A 14,729-nucleotide genomic window follows, 5' to 3' on the forward strand; every position below is an offset into this window, starting at 1 on the left:
ACAGGGAGCCTCATTCAACACACTGTGGAAGAAAGGACAGGGAGACTCATACAACACACTGCGGAAGAAAGGACAGGGAGCCTCATTCAACACACTGCGGAAGAAAGGACAGGGAGCCACATACAACACACTGCTCAGGAAAGGACAGGGAGCCTCATACAACACACTGCGGAAGAAAGGACATGGAGCCTCATACAACACACTGCGGAGGAAAGGACAGGGAGCCTCATCCAACACACTGCAGAAGAAAGGATAGGGAGCCTCATTAAACACACTGCAGAGGGAAGGATAGGGAGTCTCGTACAAAGCACTGCAGAGGAAAGGACAGGTAGCCTTATGCAACACACTGCAGAGGAAAGGACAGGGAGCCTCATACAACGTACTCACGAGGAAAAGACAAGGAGCCTCATACAACACACTGCGGAGGAAAGGACAGGGAGCCTCATCCAACACACTGTGGAAGAAAGGACAGGGAGCCTCATACAACACACTGCGGAAGAAAGGACATGGAGCCTCATACAACACACTGCGGAAGAAAGGACAGGGAGCCTCATTCAACACACTGTGGAAGAAAGGACAGGGAGACTCATACAACACACTGCGGAAGAAAGGACATGGAGCCTCATACAACACACTGCGGAGGAAAGGACAGGGAGCCTCATTAAACACACTGCAGAGGGAAGGATAGGGAGTCTCGTACAAAGCACTGCAGAGGAAAGGACAGGGAGCCTTATGCAACACACTGCAGAGGAAAGGACAGGGAGCCTTATGCAACACACTGCTGAAGAAAAGAAAATTAACCTTTTATTAAGAACACTGTAAGGTGCCCTTTACGCTTGTGCATATTTTGGTGGCTTGGATGAGAAAGATGCATTGTTGGGGAGTAATGACTAGATGTATGAACAATGGTAATAGCGATTACCAAATAGTGACTTTTTTGTGAATTGCTATTTGATAACCGTTATTACTAATGTGCAAAGGGGGTATTTAGCCCCTAATATTTAATAGTGTTTTGTAGTGGGTCACAAATAGACCTACCTCATGAATATTACTGAGGTAGTTCGCAATTTGTGATCCACTACTATTCGCCAACATCACTAGAATGGTGGCCTGCTGGGGTCAGCAGAACGTCATGTCTAATTGCTTATGAATAAAGCAATCTTTCTTTTTTCCATGCATCCCGTTTTCCTTAAAGAAAAACAGGATGTGTTTAAAAGAAAAAAATTAAACCATTATGCTTAATTATTTTTAAGAGTAGGATCTGTCTTCTTCGCTAACAAAAGTTTTTTCAACCATTCTCAATGGGGAAGTGGTTTCTTGGGGACCCCTTCCCATTTGTGAATGTGCTATCAGTAACTCTGAGTTGGTGGTAAAGTGGGAATGTTTTGTGACTACATTTCGGTCGCATATTTTTGTACATATACTAATGCAAGTTGGTATTTGGAAGGGATGCCCTAAACATGCCCTTTCCAAATACTGATTCGCAAAGCCAAATTGTTATTCAGTAACAGGTTGCTGAATCACAAATAGGGCTTTGTACATTTGGAAATTACTTTTTGTGTTCGCAAATGGCCTGACTCTGCGAATCGAGCTGTTCGCGACCTCAAAAAGGTTTTGTACATCTAGCTCCAAGACTATTCGTTTCCTCTGTGTACAGTAGCAACTTTAGCTAATCCCCTCATTCTGTTCTTGTCTGTGGAATACTTTGTTGTCTAATCTTTTTTGCTTCATCTAACCATCACCTTGCTTGTTGCTGTTATCAAGGTCATGCGAAATTACCGCTATGTGGAGGACTCCACATTTTGCCCTCCCTGGTGCCTCACTATCAGAGCCCTGGGCCACACCTTTGAGCCAAGTCAACAGCACTTCATTCCAGATTGTGTGCTCGACTCATCCAAAGTGGTAAGTGTTGAACGTGCGCTTGTACTACTGAGCAGCCCTGATGTTATTTCCCAATTTTTAGCTTGAGCCCTAGAATGTTGACAGACTTCTTACATTTCTAGATTACTATTGCACAAGTGGTCAGATTTTCAGATCACTTCCAATGAGTCTTGTGGTAGTTTGAGGTCCAGCCGTATTTTTCTAAGTGTCCCTACTACATCATCGCCCGTGTGCAGACAGAGCACGAGTGCTCTCGGTCTTCCAATAATTCAGGTGCCCTTATCATTTTCATCCTTGTTTTCATGGGTGACCAATTTTAGTTATTTGTTCAGCATGTCATTTTGCCTCATAGTATGTGTTACTGCTGTGTCATAATCACAGCTCTCTTCTCCTCCTGGCTTTGCACTCATTTGTTGGTTTTCTAGTTCTCCTTCTCAGACGTGTGGTAGGAGTTTCACACCAAGAACAATAAGTGTTAAAAATGTACAAAGTCTAATGGGATTCACAATGTATGGAATTTGTTTAGATTTCAAGCCAGGAAATTGCAACTCTGTTAAGGACACATAGGTGAGGTGAGATGTATGCTTATGCATGCATATTTGGGCCAGTTGTTGTCAGATCAAAGAAGGGGTAGGTTATCTTCAGCAGAGTAACTGGCTGGAATTAGTGTTCAATGGCCGCATGGCATTTTGTAGTTTCCTCTTTATGTTTCTGGATAGTGTAGTTCCTGAAAGCTCTCTATTAGTTAGCTGCTAAATACATAAGAGTGTAAAGAAAGCAAAGTATAATCCTCAACCTTTCGTTTTTAATGCATCTGCAACTTCCTGAAACAACAGCTAGGCTAATTTGCATTCCATTCTATATACTGTGCACCCCATAAACTCTGTATCTTTAGATCAACCAAATTCATCCGATGAGCTTGGTGGCTTCATTTTCTTTATTACATGTCCCTGACATTGTCACAACGGGCAGACACAGTACTATGTACCTGATTGATGAGTGAGGGTTCCACAGCCTCATAAAATGATGCCTACGGTGATCTAGTGAATTTTTAAGCACAAATAGGATTGATGTACCTTTTATCCTGCTTTAGCTAACCATCAATTACAGAAAAAAATCTCTAAATTTGCAAGCATAGGAAGGTCCTGACTCAGTCTCATGAAACCATCAGCCCAATTGAAGATGGCTTGCTCCCTACTTCAGATCTGTGCCATAATCTGGATCTACTTCCTGTCAGAAGCCCTCCCTGAGATGTGTCTTCTGGCCTAGACAAAACCAAGCCATCCTGAACATCATCATCTCCCAGGAGCACAGTCTCCATTTTGCTGCTTAGGAAATTGAAATCTTTTTCTAGATTCTGTTACTAAGCATCCTTCTATGAACAAATTGAATTATCCATCAAAACGTGCAGCATCACCAGTGGGGTTGCCAGAGCTGTATCCACCTTCTTCCTAAGAGTCTTGGTCGCTACTCTTGGGATCAATGCAGTGGCAGAAACACATAATTAAACCCTTGTGATCATTGCTTAAGAAATGCACTCCGGCTGCTGGCTCTGGAGCTGGTCTTGAACTGAAAAAGGCCAGGCACTATATGTTCAGTAGTAACACAAAGAGATCACGATGTCAAATGCAATCTGGTCTTAATCTTTCTGATCTGTGAGGATCTGGTCTCCAACTGATAAAGAGCAGGACAGAAAGTGTTTGTGCTGCAGTGACACGAAGAGATCCTTATCACACAGACCTAATCTGGTCATAACCATTCTCAACAGTTTGTAGTCTAGTATCCAATGCTGATCTTGCCCGGGACATACAATTCACAGGAAAGACAGCTGGCGATCCAGACACAATGCAACAGTTCCGGTCGAGCTTTGCCAGAAATGTCCACCTTGTGCTTCTCGGTCTCTTTATATTTCTGACTGCTGACATTTTAATTCATTTCACAGAAAGATTGAGCTTTGATCCCTATTTTCAGTAGGCCAATTTATTCCATTAGAGCTTGAGAACATTTCTAAACAATTTATACGGAAGGAACATTTGTGATGTGTAACAGGTACACAATCATGTGAACTCCTTGAGCTCTTAGAACTGCCGCTACCCGATTCAGCAAATTGGTAATGAGCTGGAGGCGATGAAAGAGAGGCAAACTCCCATGCTTACACTCCCTGTAACATTGCAGCAACCTCTAAGTCAAAGGAAATCCGGGAACCGCTTGATGAGTGCCTTTCAGACCTATTGACACCTTCCAGTTGCCCTCATGAACGATATCCTTCGAAAAGTAAATCCCCCCTGTCTCAAAATGCCAATGGACAACCAATACAGCTGAATTCTCTCAAATTAGGAATGGCATTCCCTGTCTCTTTCTTTCAAACTACAACACTTTGACTACATTTCTGTGCACAACAACAAGCCTTTCTACTCCAGCTGATCTACCATCTTTGAAATTAGAACCTATTTTATGAGTTGAAAAAAAGTCACCCTCCATTGCCCTGGGTGCACATTTGTCCCATAAAACTTTCCTGTTCCCTCCTCGAGGTTCATGCTGTTCATGTCTCTGCATGGATTGTTGCTGCCGCCCAAGGACTTGCTGCTGGGGATTCACTGTACGCCCTGAGATAAGTGCTGGCGGCCAGCTCCCTGACCGCCAAAAAAACGCCGCTGGCCTGCCCGTATGAACTAACCCTTTTCCAGATGCCCATATTCCTGTGAACTTGCCCGGAGGCGTCATTGGCTCCTGTGGCAGTGGGCATTTTGCAAAAAGCTTGTGTATTGGCTGCCTTCCTGCCCGTTCCTTCCAACAGCTAAAAGCCTCTCTGGCTCCCTGGAAAGGGCAGAGCTCTCCTGCACAGCCTGTTTCCTTTGCTTTAGAGATTGAAGAAGTTATTGGACATTGACATTTGGTACTGTTCTTAGATGCCCTGCTGTGCTTTTCAAGAGGATGTACTTATGATGCTGGGGTTCTCCATTCTCCCTTCATCTTTGGCTTCCAAGAATGCTCTTCCTCTGACCCATGATAGTTTGCAGGAGGATAGATGGTGGCGTCTTCCCCAGCCCATGTCCCTGCATGCTCAAGAGTGGACTATTGTCAACTGCGTACATATAGTAAAACTGACCCTGGAGTAGGTGCCATTGCACTGAATAGTCTACGGCCTCTGAAATATTGGTCTCCTCTGCCAGGAAATGCTCCTGGTTTTACAATATACCTCTTCCTCCTGGGAACCATTCACCTCTTTGTGGAGCATTATAAGCACCACCACTCGGTCCACCCATGTGAGACTTGCCAATTAGCAGGATTTATATCCCTTGGGAAACCCCAGCACTATAGTGGGCAAAATGCCTTACAAGTGAGTGTCAAGTCCATCCTACCCAAAGGTACAAACCTAGCAACTTCCACACAAATGACAAAAGCTCAAAGCAGGCATTTTAATAAGGAAAAATACTCCCCACCCTCAGAGGTCTCTCGCCTCAAGGATCCCTGTAACAAACGCCGACATGAGTCTTGCATGCCGGTGACACCACACTGTCATTGACGGTGTGGCCATGGAGCCGCTGGTCCCCATGCACTGGCAAACCCCCACTGTTTGCTCACACTTGCACAGCTCTTGAAACAGTCACTTGTGACCTGCATTTCCTTTGACTCTGATCATTTTGTTTCATTTTCTTTTGTGTTTTCACTCATTCCTGCGTTTTGCTTGGTGCTATTTGCTGACATCTGTGTAGTTTCTGTGACTGTTCCCTGCCATGAGCCTTGTTTCTTTCAGCTGTTTCCTGCTGTCAGTCCAGGCAGCCCAGCACACCGCAGCCTACTCCTTCAGAACACTGGAACATCACCTCTAACCTTCAACGTGGACCAGAGCAGCTGTCCAGCTGTGCTGACGCGACCACTCTCTGGGTATATTGCCCCCGGCTCCCACAGCATTCTCCTTCTGAAGACAATCCCAGACAGTACCGAGACACAAAGGCACCAACTTCCTTTAAAGCTGAACTCCTGTCCCAAATATATCCAGGTGAGGATTGCTAGGGCTGGTGGTCGCCAATAGTGGGCCTTGCATGGTCTGTTGGGTGAGAGGTGGAGTTCCAGAGCCCTTAAATTAACGGGCGGGTTGAAATTCTCAGATCTGTGGAGATACATGGATTGATGGGAATTCTGTTGCCCTTAGCTGCATTGTTCATGCTTTACTTTTTGAGCTGCAGGTTGAAGTTTTTTTAATGATATTTGAAGTCTGGGTGGAAGGACTTGTAGTAGCTTTGTGCCAAAGGTTTCATAAGACTAATGTTAAAGACACGAGGGGTAGGTGTGCAGACATTTCCATTATCAGTATTTCAAAAGATTCCCTTGCAGATTCTAACTAGAAATGAGTGTTTGGTTATTGGTTATAGGAAGTTGAAATGATGCTGTTTGAGAACAGATGCTTGGATTGCATGTAACCGATGGATGTAAATTGTATGAGAAAGTGCAGTTTCCATGACTGCTATTGTCTTGCACATTTTTTTCTGCAGGAGATCTCTTTGGCATGCCGAGCAGATACCCCGCTTCTGCTCCTAGAACAAGATGGCATACTCTACTGCAAGCCGACATGTGTCGGGACTTCATCGGAGTGCTCATATTCCCTGAAAAACATCAGTAGGCTGCCTCTGCGATATGAGTGGAAGATCCAGAATGCTGACAGCCTCTTCCTGTCTGTCGTCCCCGCCTCCGGAGTCATTCTTCCCAATGAGACCTCGGTGAGTGCAATACTTGAATCTAATATAGCAGGACCTAAGGGGAGAGGATTGCTCAATCGAGATGCAACTTTGCAAAGCACTGAGCGTTGGGGCCACGGTTCAAACTTCCATAGGAGGCTCAAGTAATAAACAGCCAAGGCCATAGAATCCCAGAACCGCTCGCCGGCAAACATCTGATCAGCAGGTAGCGGTGGGTGGCCATCCCTAAATGGGAAATGAAACGGCAACCCCAACCTAGTATTGACCTGTGCAAGGTGTCCCATTCATGAGTCCTTCAGGGTCTACAGCTGCAATGAAGGGTAGAGACGTACAGTATACTGGAGAAGCAGCAGACAGAGAGAGCACCAGTATCCATACATGGGGCAGCATAGTAAAAGCACACTGCCCTATGCAAGTAAACACATGAGGCACCCTTCTCTTCATGTAGTCACATGCAACACACACCTCTTATCGGATGAAATGCCAGCTCCACCGCTTCCAACTTCCGCAATATGAACTGAGATGGCTTCCTGGCGGTGAGTTGATTAGAATTTTTGACTCTATAAATGGAAGAATCAACCGAATGGCTGATAATGTTGATGGACAAAAGGAGTTTTAAAGTGATTTGCAGATAGTTTACCTTCTTTGAAGCTTTCATAGGTCTGCATGCTTGTATCATTCCCCATCGTCAGGCTGTAAATCCCAAATGTTTTAATTTAGCAATAAGCAGAATTAATATGCTAATAGGGAAAGCAATCCTGTTTATTTTATAGATCTGCCCAAGCTTCTGCCAATGAGATGAATGTTTTTGATGTTTTGTGCCGGACACAGGGGTCCTAACAACCATCCAGCTGGTCCGATAGCTAATGTTTTCTGTTCTTGTCCTGTTATTGTGTTTTTTGTTGGCCAGTCTAGGGTTGTTTTGTTCTTGTGGTCCTCCTCTTGCTTTGCTTTGGTGACAAGTGTGTTAGCAAGCGCGTTCCAGCAACCTTGCAAATGCGGACTTTTGTGAAATGAGAGAAGAGAGTTGCAGAATTCTTAAACAGTAGGTTGTAGGTCATTTATTTAAATTTCTCTTTATTTGATTATTGCAAATAATCATAAAAGAATAAAACATCCATCCATCCATCAAGTAACGGTAATACAAGGTATCAGTGGCGTAACGAAACTTAAGGGGGCCTCCCTACAAAGTGCAATGAGGGGTCCCCTTTCGGACATACTAGGGAGTTCTTAGGCCAGTGTACTGGAGGGGGCCCCCTGGAGCTCAGGGCCCCCCCCCCGCTCTGCAGGGGCTGCTGGGGCCTGTGTTACACCACTGCAAGGTGTAAAATACATAATGGTACACAGTGACTTGGATTAAAGATAAAGAAAAAAAAAACAAAGTCATTAAAACCATCTAAAAATAGGTATGCTGATAAAATACAATTGACAATATGTATAATTCAAGCTATAAGTTTGCTAAATTCCACCATGTGAGGGCATTTTTTAGGAATGCTTCAACAGCAAAACAAAGTGCTGGATAAGGTAGCGATCGCAGGAAATAACGAGCCGGCCGAAGGCTGCAATTTCGGAGGCTATGCAGCAGATAACGACGGGGGAACGGTGCATAAAAGAGACATAATAGAACAAGCATTAAAAATGCAATAGGTCTCGCCTTTTATTTAGTTGAAGCCTTTGCTTTGCTATACAATACCATTAGCAAAGCAAATGGCTTTAACCTAATCAAAGGCGAGACCTGTTGCATTTTTAATGCATCCTTTTACATGAATGCGTTAGAGGCATCACTTTGAGGCAGATGACTCAATCACCAAGCTCTGTAACGAAATGCCACTCTGCACTTTAATCTTCCTGCACTCTCAGATCACAACCACTGGGCCTGTATTCCACAATACTCTTTCGCAGAGCTCACCAGCACTCCAGTGAGAGCAGGCATATGTCTATGTGTTGAAATGTAGGCAGCATTATACCTTGTTTTTGGGGTACTTTGCTGTGTTTTAAACCAGCACTACACAGAATGCTCTTATTGCAAGTGCCACGGTCTAACTGTTAAACTGTGTACAGACTTTAGTTTTTTTACAATTCGAAATGACAGATTTTGTTAAAATTAAGCTTCCTATAACAGTGTGTGCACGTGCAGGTCCCCCTGGTTATAACTGGAAGAATTTGAACCGACAAGACAATGTGAAAATAGAAATATCGCGCCTGATGTATCAAAGGGTTGCACTCATTCTGTGTCTATAGGAAAGTGTGTTAGCACATATGAGTCACTGTTTGCTAATACCAGTCACGGAGGCCATTTCTCTATGTTATTCCCCATTCCCATTGGGAAAACATAGAAATGAGTGCAAGAATTGCTGGAAGAAATAGTGTTATCATGCAATAAGGGTATTTCTTCCCTGTGGGGTTTGTGACAGATTCTAGCAGCACACTTGTAATATGGAGCCTCTCCAGTCTCAAGCCCTCTATAGCAGCCCATCCGTGTTATCACAGGCACTGTTTCCAGCCCAGGGGTCTCAACATAGACATCAGTGTTCACAGGTGTTACTCTAAATGTTTATACCATTCCTGGGTGAGTAGGGTTACCCTACCACTTCCTGGTCTTCTCTCCTGGCCTAAGAAGAAGTTTGCCTCAAAAGTAATGCCTGGGATGAGAACTTGGAACATTGGATTAATGTGGTGAACTTTAATACCTCCTTGTTGCCAAACAGTGGAGTGGAATGCCACAAAGAACAAGATAGTTGAATGAAGATGTATTCATAAAGAAGTGCCCACGACCTGCGATCAGAGACGCCTCGAAGAAAATGAGTAACGGTCACTCTAAGCTCCTGCACCACAAGCCACGGTTCCAGGACATGGAACAAAGGATAAACCAATGAAAGAAGTAAGCCGCTATACAGAGAAACGTAAGCAACAGCCTGCCCAAATCGCACGTAAACAACACAGTTACAATAAAGTACTTAACGTATTCACAATACCCCCCTATAACAAGGTTACAATAAGGTATTTATTACAGTCACAGACACAGACTTTTCAGTTTACCCACTTCCTGCTCACCAATTCTTCTAAGGTTTTAAAACTGCAGTTACTGCTGAGAAGCCAACCATACACACCACACGGTCTCTTTCAATTACCGCGATGTCTCAAACGCCCACTGCGTAAAAATATAAAACCAGAGACGTCTCATAATCAACTAGCTTTAGCCCATCAGTCCAAGTACAACCGAGTCAATCTCCCTGCAGTTTGCCTTCCACTCACTATGCGCCAGGGAAAACTGTCTCGTTCATTTGCCAAGTGTATCAACTCCTTCTACTCTTGACTAGGGTATCTTCATTTGACACAGCAACAGTCCCTTTACCCTGATCTCAATGAATGGGCACCATGCTGCCCCGCGCTTACGTCACTAAACACTAAACACTCCCCGGACCCCATAATCCAGTTTAGTGTTCCGCTCTGGCTGGAGATAAGGCTATTCCCGTCCAGCTAGCCCACAATACTCTATGGTCTGACGCGCCCAAATGGTGTCATCACCAAGAGCCGGCTACAGGAGTGGGTATGTGAAAGTGGCGCATGCACAGTGAGAAACACCCGGCTGGAACAACAGAGATGCAGAAATATGAGAAGCTGGAAAAAACGGGGAGGGTGAGAACACATTGTCTACGAGGGGTGGTGCAATATGTTGCGATTGTTAGTTGAATTAATATTTGTCTTCAGAGGTGTAACAATAAAGTATCTTGGGAGAAAAAGCATCCATGGTGATATCTTGGGGGGAGTTGGGCATTAAACCTGTTCATATACATGGCACTCTTTACTTAGTGCACCTGACATGGGCACCATCTGGTCTGTCTGTTGATGTTCCGGTTCTCATTCTCGCTGTAGTCTGTACTCTGAAGAAAAAATGCGTGGGGACAAATGAAGCAGAGAGTGTCACGCCGCCGGTAAAAGATCAAATCCTGTTGGGCATGCCCAAAAGGAGTCAAGGCGACAACAAGGAGTGACTAATAAGCCTCATTTTCAATGAGAAGCCTACATTTTGCATGCACCACGACGAGAACCAATTAGAAAGATGGGCGGGGCTTCAACTCCGCCTCTAAGAGCTTCGGATTCTGAATTGATTCCAAGAAGCTCTCGAATGCCAACCAAGAGCAGTGCATGCGCTGCTTTCAACAGCCGAGACCTAATAAAGGGCTCAATGGAGCTGTATGGAAGAGCAGAACAGCATCATTGCATGCGTGAGGCCCGGATGGGAGAGCAGAACAGCATCATCTGCATGCATGAGGGCCGGATGGAAGAGCAGTACAGCATCATTGCATGTGTGAGGCCCGGATGGGAGAGCAGAACAGCATCATCCGCATGCATGAGGGCCGGATGGAAGAGCAGAACAGCATCATTGCATGTGTGAGGCCCGGATGGGAGAGCAGAACAGCATCACCTGCATGCATGAGGGCCGGATGGAGGGGGGCGTGGCTTGGGCGCCGATGGCGATGGTCGCCTGAGTGCTCGGCTCCGGGACTAAGCCCGGGATTATCCTGAATATCGGAGGCTGCGGGGCACCCCAGACCCTGCATTCTGCTGAGCGTGCCGACGGCAGCCTGCCGGAGCCCCTGGAGGAGCTTGGACGGGGGCTGCTCCAGAGTAATACCGAAGTTTGCGGAGTGGCGGAGGGAGACCTAACATGGCGCCCGAACTCCTTTGTCCCCCCGGTCGGAGCTACTGAATTGGAGAGACGCCGCGGGTGACGACTGGCGCCCGGCTTCGCCGTCCCCGGCTGTTCTGGACACTGGGCATTTCCTGGCCTGGACCTTTTGCGACGGATTGGCACTCGGTTGGCTGGCCGAACGGGTGCCCACGCAGTGGAGGGCACCGGGAGCGGACGCCCTGTGATCCACGCGGTGGCCCTCCTCGCGACTCCGCAACGAGCTACGTCTTCCTGGCCGGTCCACCTGTATGGGAGGCGCGACGCACGGGCGCCGTAGCTCATCCGAGGAGGTCAGTGGCCCTCACCCCGGGGCTACAGTGGGTGAACGGACCTGCCCGACTCGGCGACGGTTGTCTCCGCCCCCGCATAGGTGCCCTCAGACGCCGTGGTGGTGGCGTGAGCCGAAGCGGCGGAGTCTCCACAGGCTCTGGAGCGGGAGGTCGCCCATCCCCCAACCGAGGATAAACACCCGTGAAGGTCGGGGTCGGCACCTGTACACGGAGACGCCTGCTCCGGGACCCCCGCGGAGTGCCCCTGGAAGCATGGGGAAACCTAGAGGTGCCAAGGGATCCACCCAGACAGCCTCGGACTCTGAAGCCCAAGACAAGGAGGAGCATGGGGGCCCACAGAGTTCTGGTGGCGCGCTGATGCAGCACCAGTTCGACCGTGTCCTAGGGGCGATAGAGGCTACGAGGTCGGCCCTCCAACAGGATATTGCTCAGGTGGCGACGAGCCTGGGCCTCCTCAGGGCGGACCATGGCAAACTTTCAGATCGGGTCACGGAGGTGGAGGGCACGGTGAAAACTTTGGAGCCGGCGCAGCGATCCTTGGCTGCGACGATGAAGGACGCCTTATCCCGAATTGAGTCCCTGGAACGGAGGGCGGAGGATGCGGAAGGCCGCAACAGGAGGAACAACATCCGAGTGGTGGGCCTGCCGGAAAAGATCGAGGAGGACGACATGGTGCGATACTTGGAGACCTGGCTCCGAGACACGGTGGTCCCGGAGGGTCTGTCCTCCTTTTACACTCTGGAGCGGGCCCACAGAGTCCCAGCACGGCCCCCACAGCAGGGACGTCCCCCGAGGCCGGTGGTGGCACGGTTGCTGCATTTTCGGGACAGGGACTTAATCCTCAATACCGCCAGGCACAATGGCCCGTTCCAAGTAGCGAACAGTCAGGTGAACATCTTCCCTGATTACACCTACGAGACGCAGCGCAAGCGGTTCTCCTTCCTAGCGGTTAAGCGCGAGCTCAGGAGCGAGGGCATTCAATATTCTCTCCTATATCCTGCAAGGCTCCGCATCATTGTCGATGACAAAACCCAGTTCTTCGACACCCCGGAGGATGTCTGTCACTGGCTCGAACTATACCGGGCAGGGAAAGATGGTTTTGGCTCCTCGTCCCAACGGGCGGATGGGCCGGAACAGAGGAGGCGTTCCAAGAGGGTCAGGAATCGCCGCGGCCGCACGGGAGGGCCCTCGACTGCGGAGACATCGTCAGAACGGAGGGGAGTGCTGGAAGTCTTGTCGGAGCTGTCGGGAGCACGAGAGGAAGCCATTGAGGAGGAAGAAAACCCGGGTGCCGAGGGAGCACCGTCGGACTCGGATGATTCCGTGGCAGATAGTACCCAGACACCGGTGATCACACCGAAATCGGTGGAGGACCTTCTGGATGGACAAGGGTAACGGGGTATACTGCCTTGTTTTGGGTGGGGGCCCGGCAGGGGGGAGGCGGTTGCCGTCCTTTATTGCTGACAAGGAGGGAGTGAGGGTTGGGGGGCCTCTGCTTTTGCCCCGGAAGGTTTTGGTACTGTTTGGGGCTTCTTCTAGTCCTGGTGACCTGGGCGACGAGGGCCCACTGCCTCCGCCCAGCCCGCACCTGGCCCATACGGCCTTCCTACGGTGGCGACCGTAGGATTAGTGGGGGTTTTGGGGTTGATGAAAGACGAGGTTTGGATGGGATCTAGATGTTGCAGTTTGGGTCCTGTTCTGGGGGGGGTGGGGGGGTGTTTGGTTGGTTCTTGGGTTGTTTGGGTTTGGTTGGGGAAAATGGCCGCCATCAGCGTTGGGAGGACTGATGCTTTTTCTTTGTGGGGACCCGGATGGGGGGACTATGCCAGAACAATCTGGGACAATGGCTGATGTTGCTAACTTGAAATGTGTTACTTGGAACGTGAGGGGGCTTCACACTATGTCCAGGCGCCACAAGGTCCATGCTTATTTAGTGCGTAGGGGAGTGCAAATGGCGCTGCTGCAAGAAACCCATCTGAACAAGGCGGAAGGGGCGGCGCTTCAGCGTAGATGGCGGGGGCAGGTCTTTTCCACGTCGTACTCTGCTTATGCTAGGGGAGCGCTAATATGGATCAGGGCGGGGGTCCCCTTCCAAGTCACGAGGACAGTATTGGATCCGGAGGGGCGTTTCGTGGCCATCTCAGGCACCCTGGGAGGGAGAGACCTGAACGTTTGCTGTGTATACGCTCCTAATGTTGACCAGACTGCCTTCTTTTCCAGGTTATCGGGCTCGTTGGCCCACTTTTTTGCCGGACCCCTCCTGTTGGGGGGAGACTTTAACTCCGTGGTGGATGTGAACATAGACCGATCGCATCCCCCGCTCCCCGATTCCCCGGTCCGTCGCACGGCTAAGGGTCGACAGGATTGGCAGACCCGCTGGGGTTTGACGGACATTTGGAGGGCGCATCACCCCGCAGCTAGGGATTATTCATATTTCTCGAGCCTCCATGAGCTGCATGTCAGACTAGATGGCTTTCTCGGTTCGCCCGAACTGGTTTCGGCAGCGGTCCGATCGGAGTACTTATCGAGGACTTTCTCGGACCATAACCCCCTCCTATTGGACCTTCGCTGGTTTCCTGGGACGCCGGCGGTGCCCACCTGGAAGATGCGACCCGCGCTCCTCGAGGACAGTGTCTTCAGGGCGGACTTGGGGGAGAGAATCTCGGATTATTTTGCGTCCAACGGCGGCTCCGCGAGTACGAGGGCGTTAGAATGGGACGCTTTTAAGGTGGTGGTGAGGGGCTACTGTATCTCTAAGAAGGTGGGCGTGAGGCGCGTTATCCTAGCTGATTTAGACGCTGCGGACCGGGCACTCCGCGAGTTTGAAGTTCGCCGCCCCGGACGCCCGGAATTGCAGGCGCAAACGGCGGAGGCGAGGGAGAGGGTAGCGGTGGAGGTCGAACGGCTCCGCTGTTTTGATTATAAGGCCTATACGGTCCGGTCTATCGCGGAGGGAGACAGGTCGAGTGCGTTGTTGGCGTGGCTGGCCAACCCTACGCGCCAGTCCCAGACGACGACAAATATGCGTGGGGCGGACGGAACTGAGGTACGCACCCAACCGGAGATCCTTAGTTGCTTCCGGCATTATTATGAATGTTTATACCGCAGTCGCTCCACACGTGACCCGGACCGGCTTGATGATTATCTTCGCCCGCTGGAGCT

General features: G+C 48.9%; 1 protein-coding gene across 1 annotated transcript in view; it reads left to right on the forward strand.

Moving 5' to 3' along the window:
- CFAP65 (cilia and flagella associated protein 65) overlaps positions 1 to 14,729 on the forward strand; it is a 621,863-nt gene that overhangs the window by 253,943 nt on the left and 353,191 nt on the right. Inside the window, exons 12-14 of the mRNA XM_078679214.1 lie at positions 1,765 to 1,902; positions 5,639 to 5,884; positions 6,378 to 6,602. Coding sequence (XP_078535340.1) covers positions 1,765 to 1,902; positions 5,639 to 5,884; positions 6,378 to 6,602 — 609 coding nt within the window. The remainder of the gene's footprint in view (positions 1 to 1,764; positions 1,903 to 5,638; positions 5,885 to 6,377; positions 6,603 to 14,729) is intronic.

This window comes from Lissotriton helveticus, chromosome 3_1 (genome assembly GCF_964261635.1).
Source record: "Lissotriton helveticus chromosome 3_1, aLisHel1.1, whole genome shotgun sequence".
Classification (NCBI taxonomy): domain Eukaryota; kingdom Metazoa; phylum Chordata; class Amphibia; order Caudata; family Salamandridae; genus Lissotriton; species Lissotriton helveticus.